General features: G+C 44.6%; 1 protein-coding gene across 5 annotated transcripts in view; it reads right to left on the bottom strand.

Annotated features, from left to right (window-relative positions):
- The window catches only part of Fyn (FYN proto-oncogene, Src family tyrosine kinase), a 194,215-nt gene that overhangs the window by 30,560 nt on the left and 144,104 nt on the right, over positions 1-19,551 (bottom strand). For 3 of the 5 annotated variants that reach the window (XM_027402156.2, XM_027402157.2, XM_027402155.2), the window contains 5 exons: positions 16,161-16,257; positions 9,170-9,268; positions 6,338-6,441; positions 5,271-5,420; positions 2,695-2,859 (listed from right to left, as the gene is read on the bottom strand). In XM_027402156.2, the coding sequence (XP_027257957.1) occupies positions 2,695-2,859; positions 5,271-5,420; positions 6,338-6,441; positions 9,170-9,268; positions 16,161-16,257 (615 nt within the window). Of the gene's footprint in view, positions 1-2,188; positions 2,345-2,694; positions 2,860-5,270; positions 5,421-6,337; positions 6,442-9,169; positions 9,269-16,160; positions 16,258-19,551 lie in introns of all 5 variants that reach the window. The other 2 variants (XM_027402152.1, XM_027402154.1) reach the window with 2 other exon arrangements.

Raw genomic sequence — 19,551 nt, 5'->3', positions numbered from 1 at the left:
AGGACTCTGTCATGTATGTCAACAGAAAAAATTGAGTTTACCTATAGTTGTTTAATAATTCGCTAAGATTTCCCATTTGATATATATCACTCTTTTTTTTTTAGCTCATCCATATAATTGTGAATGTACATTTAAAAAAGCTTTGGGCTCTCATTTAAGTGATGAAAGTCTAGGATTTAGAGTTGGCCTGGGTATCCAACAGCTGTCCCTTAGATAACAGGGAAAGACTGGAAGAAATGAGATTAAATTCCATCTTAGAGGGTGTGCCTCGTAAAAACATGGCCACACACGGAGGATGCTTGGAAACTGGTTCTAGATTTTCATTGTCTGCCCTGGGTGAGTTACTTGACCGAGTCCTTCAGCAGTCATTCTGTATGTGCTCATAAGCACAGGTAAGGAACACAGCATCTCCCTGCCCATACTTCCCCAGGAAAGGAAATCTCTCAGGCTCTGAGGAGTCACTACAAGAACAATGACTTCTAGCAGGTGAGCTGCAAAACCAAACAGCAGCGGGGCAAGAAGAGAAGTATTTAAATGTGCTATGTTTAAATACTTCTTTAAAAATCTAGCTAACCCAAAGGTGAGGCCTGGTTTACATCCACTATCAGTTAGTTCATCTGTAGAATACAGCAATGGACTAGCTTCTCATTCTCTTTTGGTTCTCAAATTAAAAAAAAAAAGACAAAATTCTGGCTTACTTGATTTCTATCTGATGACTTTGGAGGATAATTTTTAAAGGGAAAATAAAACTCTGCTAATTTAGATTATATTGCTTACAATTTGAAAGAGAATATAGGTTCAAACTAAGATTTACTCATATGGAATCTGACATTCAGATCTAAGCAAGGAGCCTGTATATCAAAGCATTTTATTATTCTGTTAAAACATAGTTACAACATACATCCCACAGAGGGGGAAAAAAAAAAACCAACGAAAGTGGCGTAAAGAGCTCAATTATCTCAGAAAATATCTGCCACTCAGTGTAAATGGGAGCTTGGACAACATTTAAGTAGCCTCCATGATTTAACTGTTAATGTTTTCTCATTTAAGCACTGTGCAGCCTTCCTCTCTTAGCAGCTTGGTAACTGTCTAGACTTCTATCCCAACTCTTCCGTTCCATGGGAAACAACACCTTGGTGCTCTGTGTAATGATGAGTTAAAGTTGATAGTTTCAACTGTTTGAAGATAAAATTTCTTATGGAGTCCAATTCTTCCTGATTGTAGGATCTGAAGAAATTCCTTGGGACTTACAACTTCAATTATAAGTTGGGTAGATAATGAGAAACAAGTTATATAAGCAGATTTTATAACACTTGAGATAAAGTCTAGACAGGGATGGGCACATTAATATGGACTCACTATTGTAATATGCATAATGAACGACAGCTAACATACATACATGCATGTGTGTGTGATCCATCATCCATGTGTGCATCTGTTTATGTTTCTGCATGCTACCTGCTATGCTTCAAGCATTTTGATTCCATGAATTCTCTTGCTGTGGGCCATCCCGGAAGACCAGATGTACCTTTTTATATCCTTTTAGACTCTAAGGAAGGGAGATTCCGGTACACTTTCATGGGCAGATGTTTTGGGGAGGGATCTAAGTCTATGGATTGTCTATAAGCCAAGGTGCATCTGATCCACAGGATTATAAATGCCATCTCAAGGGCCCAGTGCAGTCGGCATTACTGACAACCAAATGAAGAAAGATATGCATGGATCTAAGATCTACAAGAGATTTTAAACATGTCTTATATAACCCTCAAAATAATCCAGTGACTCTGGTTTTACAGATGAGGAACTGAGGCTCAGAGGTGTTAAACAGGCCCCATTTTTATGCTTAATTATCCAGCAAGAGTTTAGAGCCAGGCTTGCCATGCAGAAGTCCATGACCTTTCTCTATAGCTGCCCACACACAGAATCTTACCGTCCCATCTCACAGGAAGAGAAAGCCCCACATTGGCAGTGTGCTGGCTTCCTGTGTGCAGGTGCTTATGAGCCACATGAAATAGGACAGATGAACACAGCAAGGTGCCACCACATTCTGCAAACCTGGGCTCGATGCCCATCGAGTCACACAGGTCAAGGGTCTTTGTCTCAGTGGTCACATATGCATTTCTGTTCACAACTGTCCTTTTCATCGGCTTTGAGATGCAGCCAAAACAGAATGTGCCCTCTGCCTTACCAAGCCACACTTCAGCGAAACACCCCTGCCCCAGCTTCTTCTCCAGAAACAACGAGTCACGTGCAACTTCCCAAGCATCTTTAGACAATCCAGAAGTTTGTGGGGTACAACTTGATGAAATCACAGTTAAGTTAAAACACAAACCATCAGCTTTCTCTACAGGAAAGGGAATTAATAAAGAAAACACAGTCCTTATAATCCATAATCATGCATGCACTAGGAAAGGTGGAAGGTGACTTGCCCTAAGGGCAAGATTCAGCCAATATTTGCAGCTGGCAATGAAGGGTAAGACACTATGCAGGCTGGAATAGTCCTTCCACCAGCTATAGCATAGCCCAAGCCATCTGTCATTCTTGTTCATGTCTATCTTTTTGAGAAATTACAAATTTTTAAAAATAAAAATTGAGCAATTCAAACTGTCCGTTTTCATGGTCACCTTCCATCTTTGACGTTTGGGATTTCCCAAACGGGGAAGCTAATGAAAGAGAAATTGAGTTTCAGCATACCCATCCATACTTCCCCAAACTGCCCATTTCCCAGTCTCTTGATCAACTGTAGGGATTCTCGAGGGATTTCCCAGACATCTTTGGTTTTGACAGACAGATCGGTAAGCCTTGGCATCCCTTTGTGACAGGGGACTACTAGGCGGCAGCAGAGACCTGCGGCTCTCTCTGAAGGAGCAGGGCAGAGGCAAGGGAGAGAAGAGCAGAACATGTAACAACAGTGTGCACAGGCTGTAGAAGATCTGACCAACATAAGCTAAGCAAACATATTCACTGGAGGTAGATGAGCACATTTCAGATGGTCCCCTGGGCGTGCCCCATACACACAGGTGCAGAATGCTTTGGTTTCTGTGCACTGTAATCTAATGGACTAGCATACATATTCTGAGATTCCGAAAATGCCCTTGCTAATTTCAGAAAGTGCATACGTAAGAATAAAATGTGTGGCTGCCCCTTTCCCTTCTGATATCTAGAGGGCCTAGGGGTTAACGGAATCTCCCTGGTACAAATGTGTTTAAAATGTGACTTTAGCATAGGAGCCTTCCACAGAACTCTGGTCTGTTAGAACTAGTTGGTCTCAAGTGTACACCTGGCAGCGGGGAAAACATGTCACATTTTCTTTAGGGATGGCTTTGTCCTTCTGATTCTGTTCTACCAGTCCGTGTGCTTACACTGCTTTTTTGGGGGGGCAATTTTCTACTAGAAACAAACAAAAGCAAAAACACAACCTTTTAAACAGCTTCCTTTGTGTAATTTAGGAGTCTGGATTCAAAGAAAGAATGGCAATTAGCATTCACAGAAACTCAACAGCATGAAATACAAGGGAAACAGCAGCCACTGCTCAGGTTACTGGGCAGTTGGGTATTTTCTTCCTTCCTTGTTGAAAAGAATATACTTTTGAGAATCTAGCAAAGGTAAGGAGAGGGTGACTAAATGTCAACAAAGAGTGAGTACTCAGGGATGGATGGAAGCTACACAGAGCCTGGACTGACAGGTGGGCAGAGCCCCCCATGTCCCTTGGAGCCCCTGAGATCCAAAGCATAAACGTGGCTGCCTCTTTTCTGGGAACTCTTAGCTTATTTTTTTCACTTTTCTGTTTGATGGAATCTAGTTCTGAGATGTCTAGGCAGGAAATTATTTATGTGTCAGTATTTCAAAGGCATTCTACGTGCAAGAGAGAGAGAGCAAAGAGGAAAAGCCAATATAAAAACAAATCTAACTCAAGATAGATTTTTTCCCTGAGATTAAAAAACGTCTATTGTTCTTCATATCCGCTCTCTCCTTCCGGCTTTCTGATGTTATTAAGGTGCCCTTTCCGGCACACTATTTTCAAATGATCCAAACCCTGGGGATCCTGCTGATGTTTGCCTGTAATGAAATATATTTCAGCATTTGAAAAAGCCTTATAACATGCAGGCGTTTTGTGCATATCTCTAAAGCTCAGGGAGATTTTCTGCTCCATTTCTCGAAATATTTCATTAGGATCCACATAGAGTGAGAGCTAATGCCTGAGTCATTGGCTGCTCAGGTACTGCTAATTTTTTCAATTGCTCATCAATGGCCAGAATCAATTTGTAGGCATTTCTTATTGTTATTTTTAAAAGACTACATTTTTTTGTGTGCTAAAAATAGCACAAATATTTTTCAATGGTGGAGTAAAAAAGCTGGGTGTGGCTCCTGTCTGTAATCCCAGCATTCAGAAGGCTGACACAGGAGGATTGCTGTAACTCTGAAAGGTCATCTTGGGCTACACAATGAATACTAGTACACATAGGGCTTCGAGTGAGACCTTATCTCAAAAAAAGGAGGGGGTCATGTATTGCATAGTTAACACTTATTAGCCAAGGAGAGCAAGCACAGCATATTAAACAATTGCACATAAAGCTGCATATTTAAATAAACTGCACATACATATACATGTAGCCAATAATTAAAATTGCCAAGAACAAAAACTGCTATCATTTGGTGTGAAGACAGTGTAATCTTTGTTTAAAGTCATTACACCTTTAATCTCAGTACCAGGAGGCAGAGACAGGTGGATCTCTTGAGTTTGAGGGAACCAGGCCTATTGTGAGACCCTGTCTCAAAAAAGAAAAAAAAAGTCACAATAGAGGTAACAGAGAGCTGTGGCCATACACTTATAAGCCTGGGTAGGAAGCAGCACTTTTTGAATGCAGATTTACTTCTGCAGACAATGATCATGAATGCAGGAATGCGTGTGCAGCCCATTGCAGGGCAAGTGTCAGGTGAATGCTTCCAGTGAGCCCACCCAGGCACCACTCCTTTCTTTTCCTGGTTCTGCATTACATGAAGGCAACAGGAAAAGAACTTGCAAGGATTTTTATTATGAAAATAAAAACAACTTTTAAGATTTAAACGTTTGCCTTCTACTCAGGGGAACTGAAAAACACACGAGGACAATATTATCTGTGGTTAGAACAGAACAGCAGTGGAGCCACTGGTTCAAGTCTGATGTCAGGGTGCACAGGAAATGACTTGTCAGCATTTGTGACCTCCTCCTCGTCTCCTCCCAGCTCTGGGCCCACCCACTCCTTCCAATTTCCAAACGCTGAGGGTACCTGAGTAATGTTGCACGAGCTGCTGGAGAGTTTCAAACTGGGCCCGGGTTGTGATGTAGTATCCTCCATTGTCAAGTTTGCGAATTTTATAATGCTTGACATGGTCTCCTTTCATATCATCCCAATCACGGATGGAAAGTGAGTAGGCACCTGTTAAATATGTAGAGCATCAGCAGTGTCAATCATCTCTGACTGCCAGTCTGTTTTGTACGTCTCATTTATTTGACTATTCTAATAATTATCAAAAGGACACACATCCATGCTTGCACACATATGCATGCACACCATCTCCACTCAGTAACAGGACAAAGGTATCTCTTGCTGTCCTGCCCGGGTCAGAGGCTGTTAGCAACAAAAAATGACTTTGCTCTTGGAACTAAAACTTCCCAGCTGTTTTTCTAACGTCTTCTTACAGTTTCTTGTGTTGTCTAACACAGCCCAGACCAAACCACACTGGACAAGATCAAGAGCAGTACAGGAACTCTAGGTGAGCTTGTCTCCTGGTTTCACTTCCTATGGGGTATCTGAGAGGCAGGCATGGGGGAGCGAGATTATGGAGGAGCAGAGGGCAGGTAGAAAAGAAACCCACTCCTCTGCTCCTCTACAAGGAAGCCCCAGAATTCTGCTGGCAGACACTTCACAGGGACAGGTTACCAGTGTATGGCAATGGAGCCAGAGGCAGCATTCCCCGCCCCTTTGACCTACCTCCTCCTGTGGGCTCTAATGAGTGATTACACAAAGGGAAGAGGAATGAAGTCCTCCATTAACAAAACAGAATGGAATGAAAGGAAAGGAAAGCCAAACAACCTCCCTGTAGATTCACTGGCACTCTAGCAAGAGTCTGAGGCAGGGATGCTGGCTGGCCTGTGCTTCTAGAGCCTCCCTGGGAGTCCTGGACTTGTGCAGTTGTCCAAGCTCCAGTCTTCAGGGGAAGGGTGGATCAGGGCTGCTTCAGGCCAGGGAGGCTGTGCCAGTTATGGGCCTTGTGGTTACAGCGATGCCTTCCAATCCCCAGGACTAATCCACAGATTTTAATGACAGGCAGCTCCGTCCTCTCCTCATCTTACCTTTGGTGGTTTCACTCTCGCGGATAAGAAAGGTACCTCTTGGGTTTCCAAAGGACAGGAGCTGTCTCTCGGCATCTTTTCGGCCAAGTTTTCCAAAGTACCACCTTTGAGAGAGATGGATAAAAGAAAATAAAGCCACCTGTAACGGAGCAAAGGTAGCTTTTCCTCCACAAATTCCTTCTCCCTTAAGGCTGCCCCCACTGCCCCCAACTGTTCTTTTCCAGGTTCATTCAGTTCTTTTTCAATCTATCCCTGAGTCTATCCTCTCTCCATCTTTTTCATTCTTTAAAAAAAATCGGATTTGAATCGTGGGTTGTTTTCCTTCCCTCTAGAGCGACAGGAATTTACGTGTATGAAAAGTGCCACCTGCATGCACAGAAAGAGAAATCTGTCCTTGTTTGAAATGCCAACTGCAGGAGATACTTCCACAGCTCATGGAGAAGACCTGTGCTTTCTGAACATAATTACAACTCCTGGGAACTACCAAGACGCAGTCCTAGTATAGAGACAGCTCATTAATCAAGCATTATTTTCTAGAAAGAAACTCACTCAGGCTGGAAAAGAAGAGAGATGGATAACATTTCTACTCAAGCTCTGCCTATGAGGATTCTGAAGAAAGGAAGCCAGCTCTATCCCTGATCTGAGATCACTGTTGTCCTTGGAAGACTGTTTTGGTTGTTTCATTCCACCTGAAGGTGGGAGGGCTCACATTATTGACATCCATCAGCCATTATCACAGCACGTGGCCTGTGATCTGCAGTGGGACTACACTGACACAGCTGTGGCAGCTTACTGCACATTTGAGATCTGTACAGTTAATAAGTATGTCCAGAAAAGTTAGTTGGTGGGTAGACATTTCAACATTCCCTTGCAACAAACTGATGGCTCTTTTGTGCCCTGGTAGGAAGTGCCTCCCAAGTGGCCCCAGGGTCTTTATGTGTCTTTTGTCTTCCCACCTATACTGTAGAGCTCCAGCCAACGGCTGGCAATTGGTTTACATTTTGGCACTGGTGGTATATGAGCTGTTAAGTGCACCAAGATCCCAAGGAAGAATTTTGGAGAATTCTCCTGGAATCTGTGTGTAGGAGCAAATTTTAGGATGTTTAGTTATGAAAGCATGCTGTTTAAAAAAAAAATGAAGCTTCAATCCATCACGTTTGTACATAGCTAATAAGTTTGCGATCAGTCCTTCTATGAGTGAAAGACTTTCTTTTTTTTTTAAGATTTTATTTATTATGTATACAGCATTCTGCTTCCATGTATATCTGCACACCAGAAGAGGGCACCAGATCTCATAACGGATGGTTGTGAGCCACCATGTGGTTGCTGGGAATTGAACTCAGGACCTCTGGAAGAGCAGTCAGTGCTCTTAACCTCTGAGCCATCTCTCCAGCCCCGTGAAAGACTTTCACTGAGGAAAAGTCCCACCACATTAGGTCTCCGGTGACTTGAGACAGACCAAGATTTTCCACAATTCTAGTCTAGCAATAGTTGGTGTAAAGGATATGACACCAATTACCTGTGAGAAATGTCTTTCTTGGATTGTATCAGTACCTCAATTAAGATGCTGTGCTAAACAGTGGTGAAAGGGAGCTTGGAGAAGGATGTATTACATCTAACTAACATAATGCTAATTAATTGCATATATAAAAACCATAGGCTTTATTAAAAACTACCCTAGTCTCTAAAACCCCCAAAATATTAGAAATCCTTATCATTATAAATATGACTTTAATATGCAGCCAATGGCTTCTCAGTTAAATCAAAGTAATGCTACTCTGTAGTGAGTTTTAAATTTTGAAAAGACATTGGAGATATTTACAAATGTGTCCTAAAATAAAAATTCAGCACAAATACATGTATTTACTGGTAAGGAAACACATTATTAAGGAGGGGGAGAAAGATCAGCTCAACACCACCGAATGCTGGACAAGCGGAAAGAGATCTCCTTAGTATAATATACAAAGGAATTGGAGGAGACACTGATCGAACGGGGATTTGGCTAGGGTGACGGTCTAATCCTCCTTGCTGTGCCTCAACAAATCCACAGCGAATTAAACATGAGAGCTGCAGGTGTGCACCTCCCTTTCTAGGAAGTCAAGTACTAGGGCTGAGGCAGAGGCTAAGTCCCTGAGCTTGGGACATCCTCTTTGCTGTCCTCTTGCTACAGTCCTACAAGTGTCTCTGACAGGAGAAGGAACAATGACTAGTCACTCATCCTTTGAGTCTCCCACTTCTCCTAAACAGCCTCCAGTCAGAAAGTGGGGCCAAGTAACTGCTAATCAATGTCTATCAGTCATGAAAACAACCGAGACCTCAAAGGGAAACATTACTTGAAACCCACAGCTGGGTATTTTGCAAGTTGTGGGACTTGCTGCATGTGAAATACTTTTACCTGGGGCCAAAAGACATGTCTTTTCAGAACTCTCAATATTTCTGATTATCAGGGAGAAGACTCCTAGCTTAATCTTTAGTAATTATTTGCCTCCTCGGTGCCCAGGGAGCAGACTAAAGGAGCACCGTGGGCTCTCAATAATACATGCTGAGGTTGGAGTTTTCACCACATTAGTTTTTAATCTAGAGCAAGTTATTGGGCTTTCATTTAGGGTACTCATATAAAGCTTCTAAATAAGAAAATGGACAGGCTTAAAGGGAAATATGGAGTTAATAATAGTGTATTCCAGAGAAATGAGAGCACCATAGCAGCATTATAGTCCCTCAACCCGTAATCACTGGTAAATTTCTTCTCTCTCCTGTGCCATGTCACTGGCATTTTATTGTGACAATTAACTTTTAAAAGCAGGTAGTTAGAGAAAACATCAACAGACATACTCTTCTGCCTGGATAGAGTCAACTGGAGCCACATAATTGCTCGGAATGTAACCAGTTTCCCCCGTTGTCAAGGAGCGGGCTTCCCACCAGTCTCCTTCCCTGCAAAGAAAGAAGAGGAGAGCCATGACTTCGTCATCCGTTCAGCACTCTGCAGTCAGATTAGATGCAGTAATTGGTCCTTCTGCCATGCAATTCTTGCAGTCCTGCTCTGCTTCTGCAAACTAACACAGGCCCTAAGGAGGCCAAATAGCTTACAAGCCAAACCACTGTGAGCTGCAGCCAGGGCTGCCTCCTCCTTCTGGGGAAATGGTGCAGCTGACCCATCAGTGCTTCCCTGGCATCATGAGGCTCTAGGTTCAACACTCAGCAGGAGGAAGGCCTCTGAGGGCCACAAGTTCAAGGTCATCCTCAAGGCTAGAGATCCTAAAACAAACACACTTTCTCGTGTAGGGCTCCAGGAAAAGCGTTTTTTCTGGGTAGGGGGCAAACGTGGATGACGCGTGTGGGGGAGCACACACAACAGCCTCAGCTTACTTTGGGAAAAAACTGCAGACTGCTTAGGGGAGGGAAGCCTGTTAGGAGGCGCAGTGAGTGATGGATGTGTGCTCAGTGTATCCACCTTGCTTGCTCTTAAGAAAGTGGGAAGACATGCTTTCTGTGGGTAGAGTGAGCAAGAACATCGTAAGACAGGCTTTCCTCAGATACTTTCAATTGGGGGTTATTCCACCAACCTTCATAGCTTTAGCTTGCCTGAATCTGATGGAAGGGTGGGCCGGTGTATAGGTGGATGGCAGGAACAGGAAAACTCTGAGGACAGTGAACTCTGGGGCACGGCCGCAAAGTGCTCACAGAGTATGAGGCAGGGAGAGCACTTCCAACACTCAGTTTAAAGTCACTATACATAAAACAGGTGTCCATGTGCTTGGATTCATGCAGGGTTTTGTGTGGCAAAGAGCAAGGATGGAGTGTGTGCCCCCTCCCATTAACAATGGGTGGGTGGGAGGTGGGATGGGTGGAGTTTCGTGTGGACTCTCCACCAATGAGGACTGGAGTGTGGTGGAAGGGCAGGGCTGCCCTCCTGCACATCAGGTCTCTCAGTCTCAGACACCACAGATCCATCACCTCCTGTCTTCCTTTAGTCCTTGGAAGTAAGAGTTTAAAAAAAAATCACCTTTGGCTGGGCTCTGTTGATGCTCTCAGCCAAGGAAGAAAACACACTGGTGTAGGGCTGGGGAACATTCCCTCTAACCTGACTACACCGGGTAGAGACCAGCTAGCCTCCTGTGAAGCTGGAGTCTTTTCAGGTTCCTCACAGATGAAATTTCTGAGCCAGGTACCAAGGAGCAGTGAGTCAGGGGTAGTTTTAGAAAGCCACAGAATAAAATGGCGACTAGTCCAAGTGGGTGTGGCTATAGGATGAACTGGCTATACCAGTTCACGGGAAATAAGGTTTTTTGCTTGTTTATTTATTTTTTTTTTTTTAGAGATTTATCGTCTTAAAATATTATGTGTAGACATAAAGGTGTCTATATGCAGTTATATGGATGTGCCCTTGGAGGCCAGAGGCCTCTGACCCCTGGAGCTACAGATGGCTGTGAGCTACCTAATGTGTATGCTGGATAACAAACTTGGGTCTTCTGGAAGAACAGCACATGCTCTTAACTCCTGAGCAGTCTTTCTAGTTCTAAGGGTTTAAAAAAATTATTCCTTGGCTAGGTGTGATGGAGCACACATTTAGTCCTAGCACCTGGAAAGCAGAGGCAATCTCAGTTCAAAGCCAGCCTGGTCTACACGGCGAGTTCCAGGCCAGTCCTGTTAGACAGTGAGACCCTGTATTGAACAAATGTATTCCTAAGTATTCCAAGAGGGATTATTGTAGCTCCCCCTACCCAGAAAGCTCTTTAATTATAGCCACATTATGTTCACATTCTTGTTTGAAATATTTATACATATCAAAGGCTTTACACAAATAAAAATACCGGAGGATTGTAGGAGCCGTGTCATTTTCCAAGTACATGGACATCTATCTATCTCAGCTACAATCTGGACTTGTGTCCCTTTTCCTTGTAGTACAACTCATGAATTGGGACTAGGGGTGTTTTCTTGCACAGTGCTGGCCGAGTGTGCCCTGGTTCCCAACCCCAACACTACAGGAGGAAAAAAAAGGTAACATTTTAAGTTTGCATTGTTCCCATTTCTTGCCTAAGTCTAGCATCTATATGTATATATGGAAATTATGTGCGTTTGCGAAAAAGGCTTTGGAAACACTAACTTCATTTTAATAGTGACAATTTTACTGCTCTGAATATCCACTAGATGGAGACATTTCATCATTAAAAAAGAAATCACCCAATGTCTCCTCCTTGCAACCAGTCCCCCAACCTGGGAAACACTCCAAAAGGATGAAGAAAGAGAAAGTGCTTGTAGCACAGGCTTACTTTGTAAAGCACAAAATCTTCATCAAGTTACTTATAACTGAATTAAATTAAGGAAAAGAAAGGCTAACATCAATTTCAGGTGATGTCAGAATGTCACCAGGGGCAGGAAGCCAATACATCTTGCTGCAAATTGGGACAAGCCCAGTTTTATTCAGGTGATTGTGCAGTAATGAAGCAAGTTGCAAATTAAGTTAGTATTAACTTGTTTTGGTATAGGTACCTTGTTTATCACACACTGGAATCTAACAATACCACAAGAGTTTGTAGTTATTCACAAGAAAGATACTACCACCTGGACTTGGGTTCAGGGCTGGCCAGGGTCATTTTTCTTTTTCCTCTATCCTACAAGAGACATGCACGCAACGAAGACTCTCTGCACTGTGAAGCAGATGTCACATCTTATGGCATTTCCCTCACATTTTACTCTCACGGGGCCTTGAAGAGTGGTAAGACTCAAAACATCTACCAGGAGTTGTTAGGGAAACAACAAACCAAGTTTAATACACTTGAAGCACCAATTCACCACAAATACACACATCGTGTTGACTTGGAGTGGGATCTCAAATGCGCCCCTCTCACTCTTGACGTGATCTGTTGTAGTTAATCATATTAGTAAATCTGTACACACTTGTGCATCTGTGCACGAGCCCACAATGCGTGTGTTCAGATATTCATGCCTGTGTGTGTGTGTGTGTGTGTGTGTGTGTGTGTGTGTGTGTGTGTGTGCGCGTGTCTACAGAGGCCAAAAGTTGATGCTGCTGTCTTCCTCAATTGCTCTGAGATGGGGGTCTCTTATTGAGCCTGAAGCTAGCAGATTCAGCTAGATGGCTAGCTGGTAATCCTCCTGCTTGTCTCTGCTTCCCCAGCACTCTGTTACAAGTGTTGCTGTCACACTCAGCTTTCTGTACCGTCACTGGGGACTAGACTAGGTTCCTGGGCCTTACCTGCTGGGGACTGGACTAGGTTCTGGACCTTACCTGCTGGGGGGACTGGACTAGGTTCTGGGCCTTACCTGCTGGGGACTGGACTTGGTTCTGGACCTTACCTGCTGGGGACTGGACTAGGTTCTGGGCCTTACCTGCTGGGGGGACTGGACTAGGTTCTGGACCTTACCTGCTGGGGGGACTGGACTAGGTTCTGGACCTTACCTGCTGGGGGGACTGGACTAGGTTCTGGGCCATTTCCCTGGCCTATACAGTTGCACTTCTTCAAACTGTTCTTACAGTTCAGCTTTTTTATTATTTCATACTTGGTGAGATACTGTCTTACTGTTTTGAATCCAAGCCAGGATGTAACCCCTGACACTGGCTGAGAATAGCTTCTAAGTTTTTTATAATAGCCCTGTGATCGTCCATTTCTGTCTCTAAACCTTACTGTCCCTCATAGGGCTGTGGCTCCAGGTGCTGGGACCCCAGATGGAGGCAGGAAATGGCTTTGTCAAGAACTGCCAGCCTTGCCCTGTCCAGCCACGGAGTGCTGGATTCTCTTTGAATTTGGCAACTGTACTTCTCACTCTGAGAAAGCCTCTCTATAACAACTTTTATCACATCTGGGCAATCAAAAGAAAAAAAAATTTTCTGATGTGACAGACTGGGCAACAACCACGAGTCCATCTGTGTAAAATAATGATATCATTTTAAGGACTTGCTGTTTCAAGATGGTTAAATCACTAGTTACAAAGTGTGGAAATAGGGAATAAAATGGCTAACTAAATACAGCGCAGAGTGAGTTCAGGCCTGCTAAAGTCTCAGTCCTGATAAAGTCCTGAGTTTATACTGAGAGGCACCCCTCCAATCCGTCTGCACAGGGTGAGGTGGGGCCCTTCTGAGCACTGCCCCATACATGCTATGGTGGGGGTGGGTTAGGAGGGGGACACACAAGAGCAGGGCTGGCAGCTGCCCCCAGGAGAACAGAGCCCATCCCTCTCCTGTCAGTGCTGACAGCCAGGGCTGGGCGGCGGGGGAGGGAGCGGCTCTGTGCCATCTGCTCTGTTGGCGCTTAGTTTTCCCTTCAGTGGTTTCTCTTCCCTGTTATTACCCTTGACTCCAGAGACCATTTTGTGGCACAAACCTTACATTTCTTTTCCATAACCTTGAAAAAGGGCCCTTAAATGGCATGTAGGATGCAGAATCTACTGTTCAAGGAAAAGCCCCTTCTGAGATGTTCTCTTCTGTGAGAACAGGGTCAGAGGGCCACAGGGCTCTGTAAACACTAAAAACTATGCATTCACATAAAAACAGAGTGGGATAGATTGCATCTGTCCCTTAGACATTTCCCTAAAATTCACTTTGTTGATACTGGAGGTGATTTGACTCTGCATAGCTATGCCCTGCAACATCGGGAGTGGACACAGATGCCCAGAACTGTATCTGCTTCTGTCTACAGAGTTTCAAATTTCTAGTCGGCCTTGCCACTTAAAGAATACTGTATGGATTGGAGAGTTTACACAAACCCAGTCAACAGACTGACAAGATACATTCATGTGAGAATCAAACGAACAATAAGCAATCACAAATGAGAAGAGATCAAAGCCAAATTCCCCTTCTCCAGCTGTCCAGCCAACTTTCTCAATCTTATACTGTCACTTAGACACTTCTGCTGCCTTTGATGGCAGCACCTGGGCTTTTCCAAGGTCACACCTTACATCTCACCCTGGGCTTTGCCACCAGCCAGGGCTGTGCACCGGGAAGTCCCCTACCCTGTGCCCTGCAGCTCTCAAATGTCACATAACGATTGTGGTACATACATCACATAGTCTTGAAGAAGAAATGACAGCAATTGTATGTCAGCACGTGGTCAGTAAATAAGGAGCATTCAATAATGGCAGCTGTTTACTATTAAGGAACTTCTGGGTCTGCAGGAGGTCTCTAGTGGGGGAGGGGCTGCTCTCAACTTGGGTGCTGGTTACACAGGCATGCTTGGTTTGTGAGAATACAGTAAACTTTATGTTTTTGAAAAATTGTGGTAAGATGCATGTAATATAAATGTATCGACTTTTACATTTTTAAGCGTTAGTTTGCAAGGCAATAAGCTAGTAATTACATTGTTATACAAGCATCACCAGGCATGGTTACATGCACATTTCTGCATGTATTTCAGTAAATTAAAAAACAAAACACACCCACACCTCTGTTGGTAATGACAATGCCTAATTTTAAAAGTCCCTGGTGTTATGTAGACAGCATCTGCAGACACTGAGGAGTTATTAGTGTTTCTGGAGGTATTGGGGTTTACTGTTGAAAGTTGGTATGTTCTCAGTGTACAGGGCCAGGGCCACTCCAGGAAGGGGACAGTCTTCAGGTTACAGGGAGTCCCCTGCTACCATACCACCTCTTTCCTAGGGCATGTTACCCCTTACTTCCCTATGTTTACTACTTAGAGGGAGCTGAAGAGCCAAGCTTCTAACCCTTCAACTGCCATGAAATCCAGCTAGAGGAGATGCAATCAGACTTGGTACCATGAGCCCCTGATGGGCCCAACCCCGGTGGCAATCTTTCCCAATGTCTGGGGAGTAGACATCCAGACACTCTGGATGCTGGGACATGACACTACCATGTTCTTGGGAGCCTGGATTTTCCTGCAGCTTCCTCATTCATGCACACTGCCTAGATCTAAGAGAGGCAATGTTTTAGAATCTAGAGAAACCTGATCCACCGTTGTTCTTCCTCTGCAGGTAATAGACGTGGGGCTTGAAAAGGATGTTACCTTTACCCCTAAGTTTGCCCACTCCCTGTTTACAGTTGTTTCTAGCAGTCACATGCAAAACACACTTTGTGGCCATTTTCATGTGAGTGAAAGCACTTCTTTCTTCTCACAGAGCGCAGATGCTCCCACTCCCACCTCCACAGGCTTCAAGGTTGCGAAGAGTAGTGGATCCAGCCACTGGCCTGCAGTGTGAGGCCTCAGTGCCCACAGCTGAAACATGGAGATAATCTCAAGGCAGAGAGCATGTGATGCGGGCACCAAGCCATGTGCCAGTCATCTGAGTGAGTGTGTGTGTGTGTGTGTGTGTGTGTGTGTGTGTGTGTGTGTGTGTTTAAGGGTTTTACTAAAATGCAAACACACAAACCCTGGAGCTGGAGACATGCTCCGTGGCTAGGAGTGCTTGCATCCCAGCATCCCTGTCACAAGCCTATACCCTGGTCCTGTGGGAGAGGGGTAAAGACAGAAGGATTTCTGGGGCTTGTTGGCTGCCAGCCAAGCTGAAAACCAGGAGATTCAGGTTCAAAGACAGACCTGCCTCAAAGTGACAGAGGCTACCTGATGGCTTCCTCTGACCTTGATGCACACACCATATGTAAACACACACAGAGTCAGAAAATAGATTCTAAAACAGACTCTCTGCTTTAAAAAGTCCTTTAGCACACAATGCCATGTAACACTGCTTTTTTTTTTTTTTTTTTTTAAACCAATTCATCCAGGTTGTATTGCTATGAGCTGGGGGATGCGGTTAAACATTCTTTCCCTATCTTCAGATATCTGATATGTTTGCCACAAGAATCTGTTCCCAAACCAAAAGGCAGGTGGGCTTCACCTCCCCCTCCCAAACTTACGAACTGTTCAAAATTTGAAATTTTTCTCCTTTGTGAAAACTCAGGTCATCTTCTGTTCGTGCTTCATAGTCATAAAGGGCCACAAATAGTGTCACTCCTGCCAAAACAAGGAAGGATATTATCACACAGGTTATTAATACTAAGAAATAGCATCTCTGCTAAAGTCTCACCCTTAAAATCTATGTTTATTTGGCATTAATAAACATGAGGTTTGCAATTAATATGGAACACAATGGCTGGATTTATACCATGGTCCTTGCAGAGGGGCATTATGACAAAAACTTGGAGTTGAGGGACGTCTCAGTGTGCAACTCTGGGTTAGTACCGGGCAAGAGGCGGGTTCTGAATGGCATGGATTTGCAGCACTTACTGCCCCCCACTGTCCCCCACTCATGTCCCTGGAAGCTGGTGTTCAGGCCTGGGTAAAATGGACCACTCCGCTCCAGCACACACCTGTGAATGCACAGGAGACTCCTGTGTGGCCAGGGGAGACTTAGAGACATCTCTCACCTGGAAGCAGCACGACCCTCGGCACCCCACCCACAGCTGTGGTAACGGCTGCCAGCTTTGAGGTCCTACTGTTGCACTTCCTACCTGTTCTGCTCTCCTTCTGCCTTGAATTTACCTATCCTCACAGTCTCCTCATCCTTCCTCAGGGACCCTTCTCTCATTCTAGAAGTTTACTGTCAATAGCAAAACAAACAAAGGCCCAGTGTCCCACTCAGTCTAGGGATTGCTTTATTGGGCAGCAGAATTCTAGGACAGTCTCGTGACTCCTGCCGTGGCTCTCATGCCCCTGTGCAGCCTACCTCCCTTATGAACACAATGGCTTGATGCAAATTAAAACAGTATCTGAGGGGACAGGATGTCCCTGGGGTGGCGCATCTTTTCAGAAGGCAGACTTCTCTACTGCCACACTATCTTGCAGACTTTGATTAAGAAGGGTGCCATGGGGCAAGGCACTCGTGACAACTAACTGGCGAACCCCCAGCCAGGAACTGGATCCTGCCCAGACCACATGAGCTAGGAGAGTTCCTTCTCAATCAAACTGTGTAGCCAACGCACCCTGAAGACAGCCTATCCTAGGTAGAGGACTAGGCTGTCACTCCCAGATTCAGACCCGCGGAAACACAGATAATAAACATAAGATCACAAATGTGCCATGTTTGAGCTGTTAAGTTTAGTGGTTGTTACACAGGAAGTGATATCTGAAGGAGCTTTTAATTTCTTTGTAATCCAGCTTCTCATTCTCCACCCCCCACATTTCAAAGTGCCTGCCACGATGGTTTCAGAGCACATGGCTTCCTCTCTGCCAGCGCCACAATGCTATGGAGGTTGTTGTTTCCAGGGAGATGTGTCCGTAGGACCGATGAGAGCACAGGACTGGAGGAAAACTTATCTTTTCACCTGTCTCAGGTGGATGTCCTGACCACAGAGCAGGGCTTATTTGGCACTGTCTTCCTTTTCCTTTTCTCTGGCTTAAAAACAAAATGTGGGTGCCTCTATGTTCATGCCTGCTCAGTAACAGATGCCTCTCCTTTTATAATGTAAAAACAGAGCTATCTCTTATGTGGAAGACAAGTCACATCAGTCAGACCTTCCTGCCCTCTTTGTTTGTTTGTTTGTTTGAGACAGAATTTCTCTGTGTTACAACCCTAGCTGTCCTGGAACTAGCTCTGTAGCCCAGGCTGGCCTTGAACTCAGAGATCCACTTGCCTCTTACTCCATCACTGAGGATCGAGGAAGACACAAAGGAGCATGGAGAGAAAGCAGACATTGCTCGAAGTGGCCTTAGAGGACTGAAGGCAATGCTGTCAGAAAGCCAGGATACCCAACACAACCACACAAGGAAGGGACATCTACCCACATCCTAGGGCTCTGCTTTTTTAAAATGTATTTTTTAAATGTATGTGCTTTTGCTTGTGTATATGTATGTGTCAGAGCCTGTGGGGGACAGAAGAGGACCCTGGATCCCTCTGAACCGGAGTTACAAGTGGTTGTGAGCTGACAGACAGAGGTGCTAGGAACACAACCTAGGCCCTGTGTAAGGGCAGTGCAGGTTCTTAACCCCTAAGCCACCTCTACAGCTCCAGGGCACGGCATGTGAAACTTCAAATTTCATAAGAGGGCAGATGGCCTCTTCCACTAAGATTATCCCTGACTGTGGTATATACCCACAGGTTGACAAGGAGCTCGAGTTGGTGACCTTAATGAACCAAACATGTACAGCCTTCACATCCATCATAAATGAATGGACAGCAATGATGCTCATGTTTGCTGAATTAAGAGTTAGGGCTACAAAACACTCAACACTTCTCGAAGTGGAGGGGCTTGTGTGTGTGCGTGTGTGTGTGTGTGCGTGTGTGCGTGTGTGCGTGTGTGTGTATGTGTGCGTGTAGTATCTTCTAAGAACAAAGGGCCCTAGACTGTCTGCTTCTTTCTCAGGCCCCTGGAGGGGAACAGGAGTTTTGGTGAGGGTCTCATTGCAGCTGGATTTAGGGTGGAGTCACTGTAGCAAAGGTGTCAGCACAGGTGTTTGTTCTGTGGGGCAGAGACTGACACAGCACTTTGGGAAGAGGCCATGTCACAGGCTTCAGTGCCCTCTCCCACCTCCCCTGTGGTAAGATGTTCATGGAGAAAGAGCCTAAAAGCCTCAGCAGCATCAGCTTTCCTGGGGAAAAGGCACTAAGATTTGTCGTAGGGGATACGAGGCATCTGTCCCCAGAAGAGCTTAGGAGTGCTACATTCTTTTAAACTTTTGTAATAAACAATTTTGGAACAAATAATGTGAAATATCTGGTTACCATGGTTCATGCACTGGTGAGGATTTGGCAGACTAATGATGCATGAGACAACTTACAAGAAGCACAGGAAACGTGTTAATGTATGTCAGACATGTTACACAGCATTAGCTACATCAGCAAACAGATATGACAGTGAAACCTAGCCTTGTGGCATCAAAGAAGAGGAAACTTGGGGGAGGAAAGGGAAAGAGAGAATATGAAAATGGTCTTGGCATACAAAACTCATCTTTAAAACACATAGCTGGGTGTGATGTTTCATGGTTGTAATCCCAACAACTCACTAAGGCAGGGGGGTTGTTAATAGTTTAAGGACGGCCTGAGCTACAAAGTCCCAAAAATCAAACACAAAACCACACAACACACATACACAGAATATTAAAGAGGAAAATATAGAGATGTATGGAAAACTTGAGGGCTTGGCCAGGTTGAAATACTAGCAACTTGAGATAAATGGGAAACACAAAAACAAAAAAACCATGCTGCCAAATAACCACAAGGGCCAGGAAGTGGCTGGCAGGCTGAAGAGTGGGAAGAAGAGGGATAAAAGTTACCCCAGAAGTGAGGGAGGGGTGCATCCATCCTGGAGA

Source organism: Cricetulus griseus, chromosome 2 (assembly GCF_003668045.3).
Source record: "Cricetulus griseus strain 17A/GY chromosome 2, alternate assembly CriGri-PICRH-1.0, whole genome shotgun sequence".
NCBI classification, from domain to species: domain Eukaryota; kingdom Metazoa; phylum Chordata; class Mammalia; order Rodentia; family Cricetidae; genus Cricetulus; species Cricetulus griseus.
This window is presented reverse-complemented; position numbering and strand designations above follow the sequence as displayed.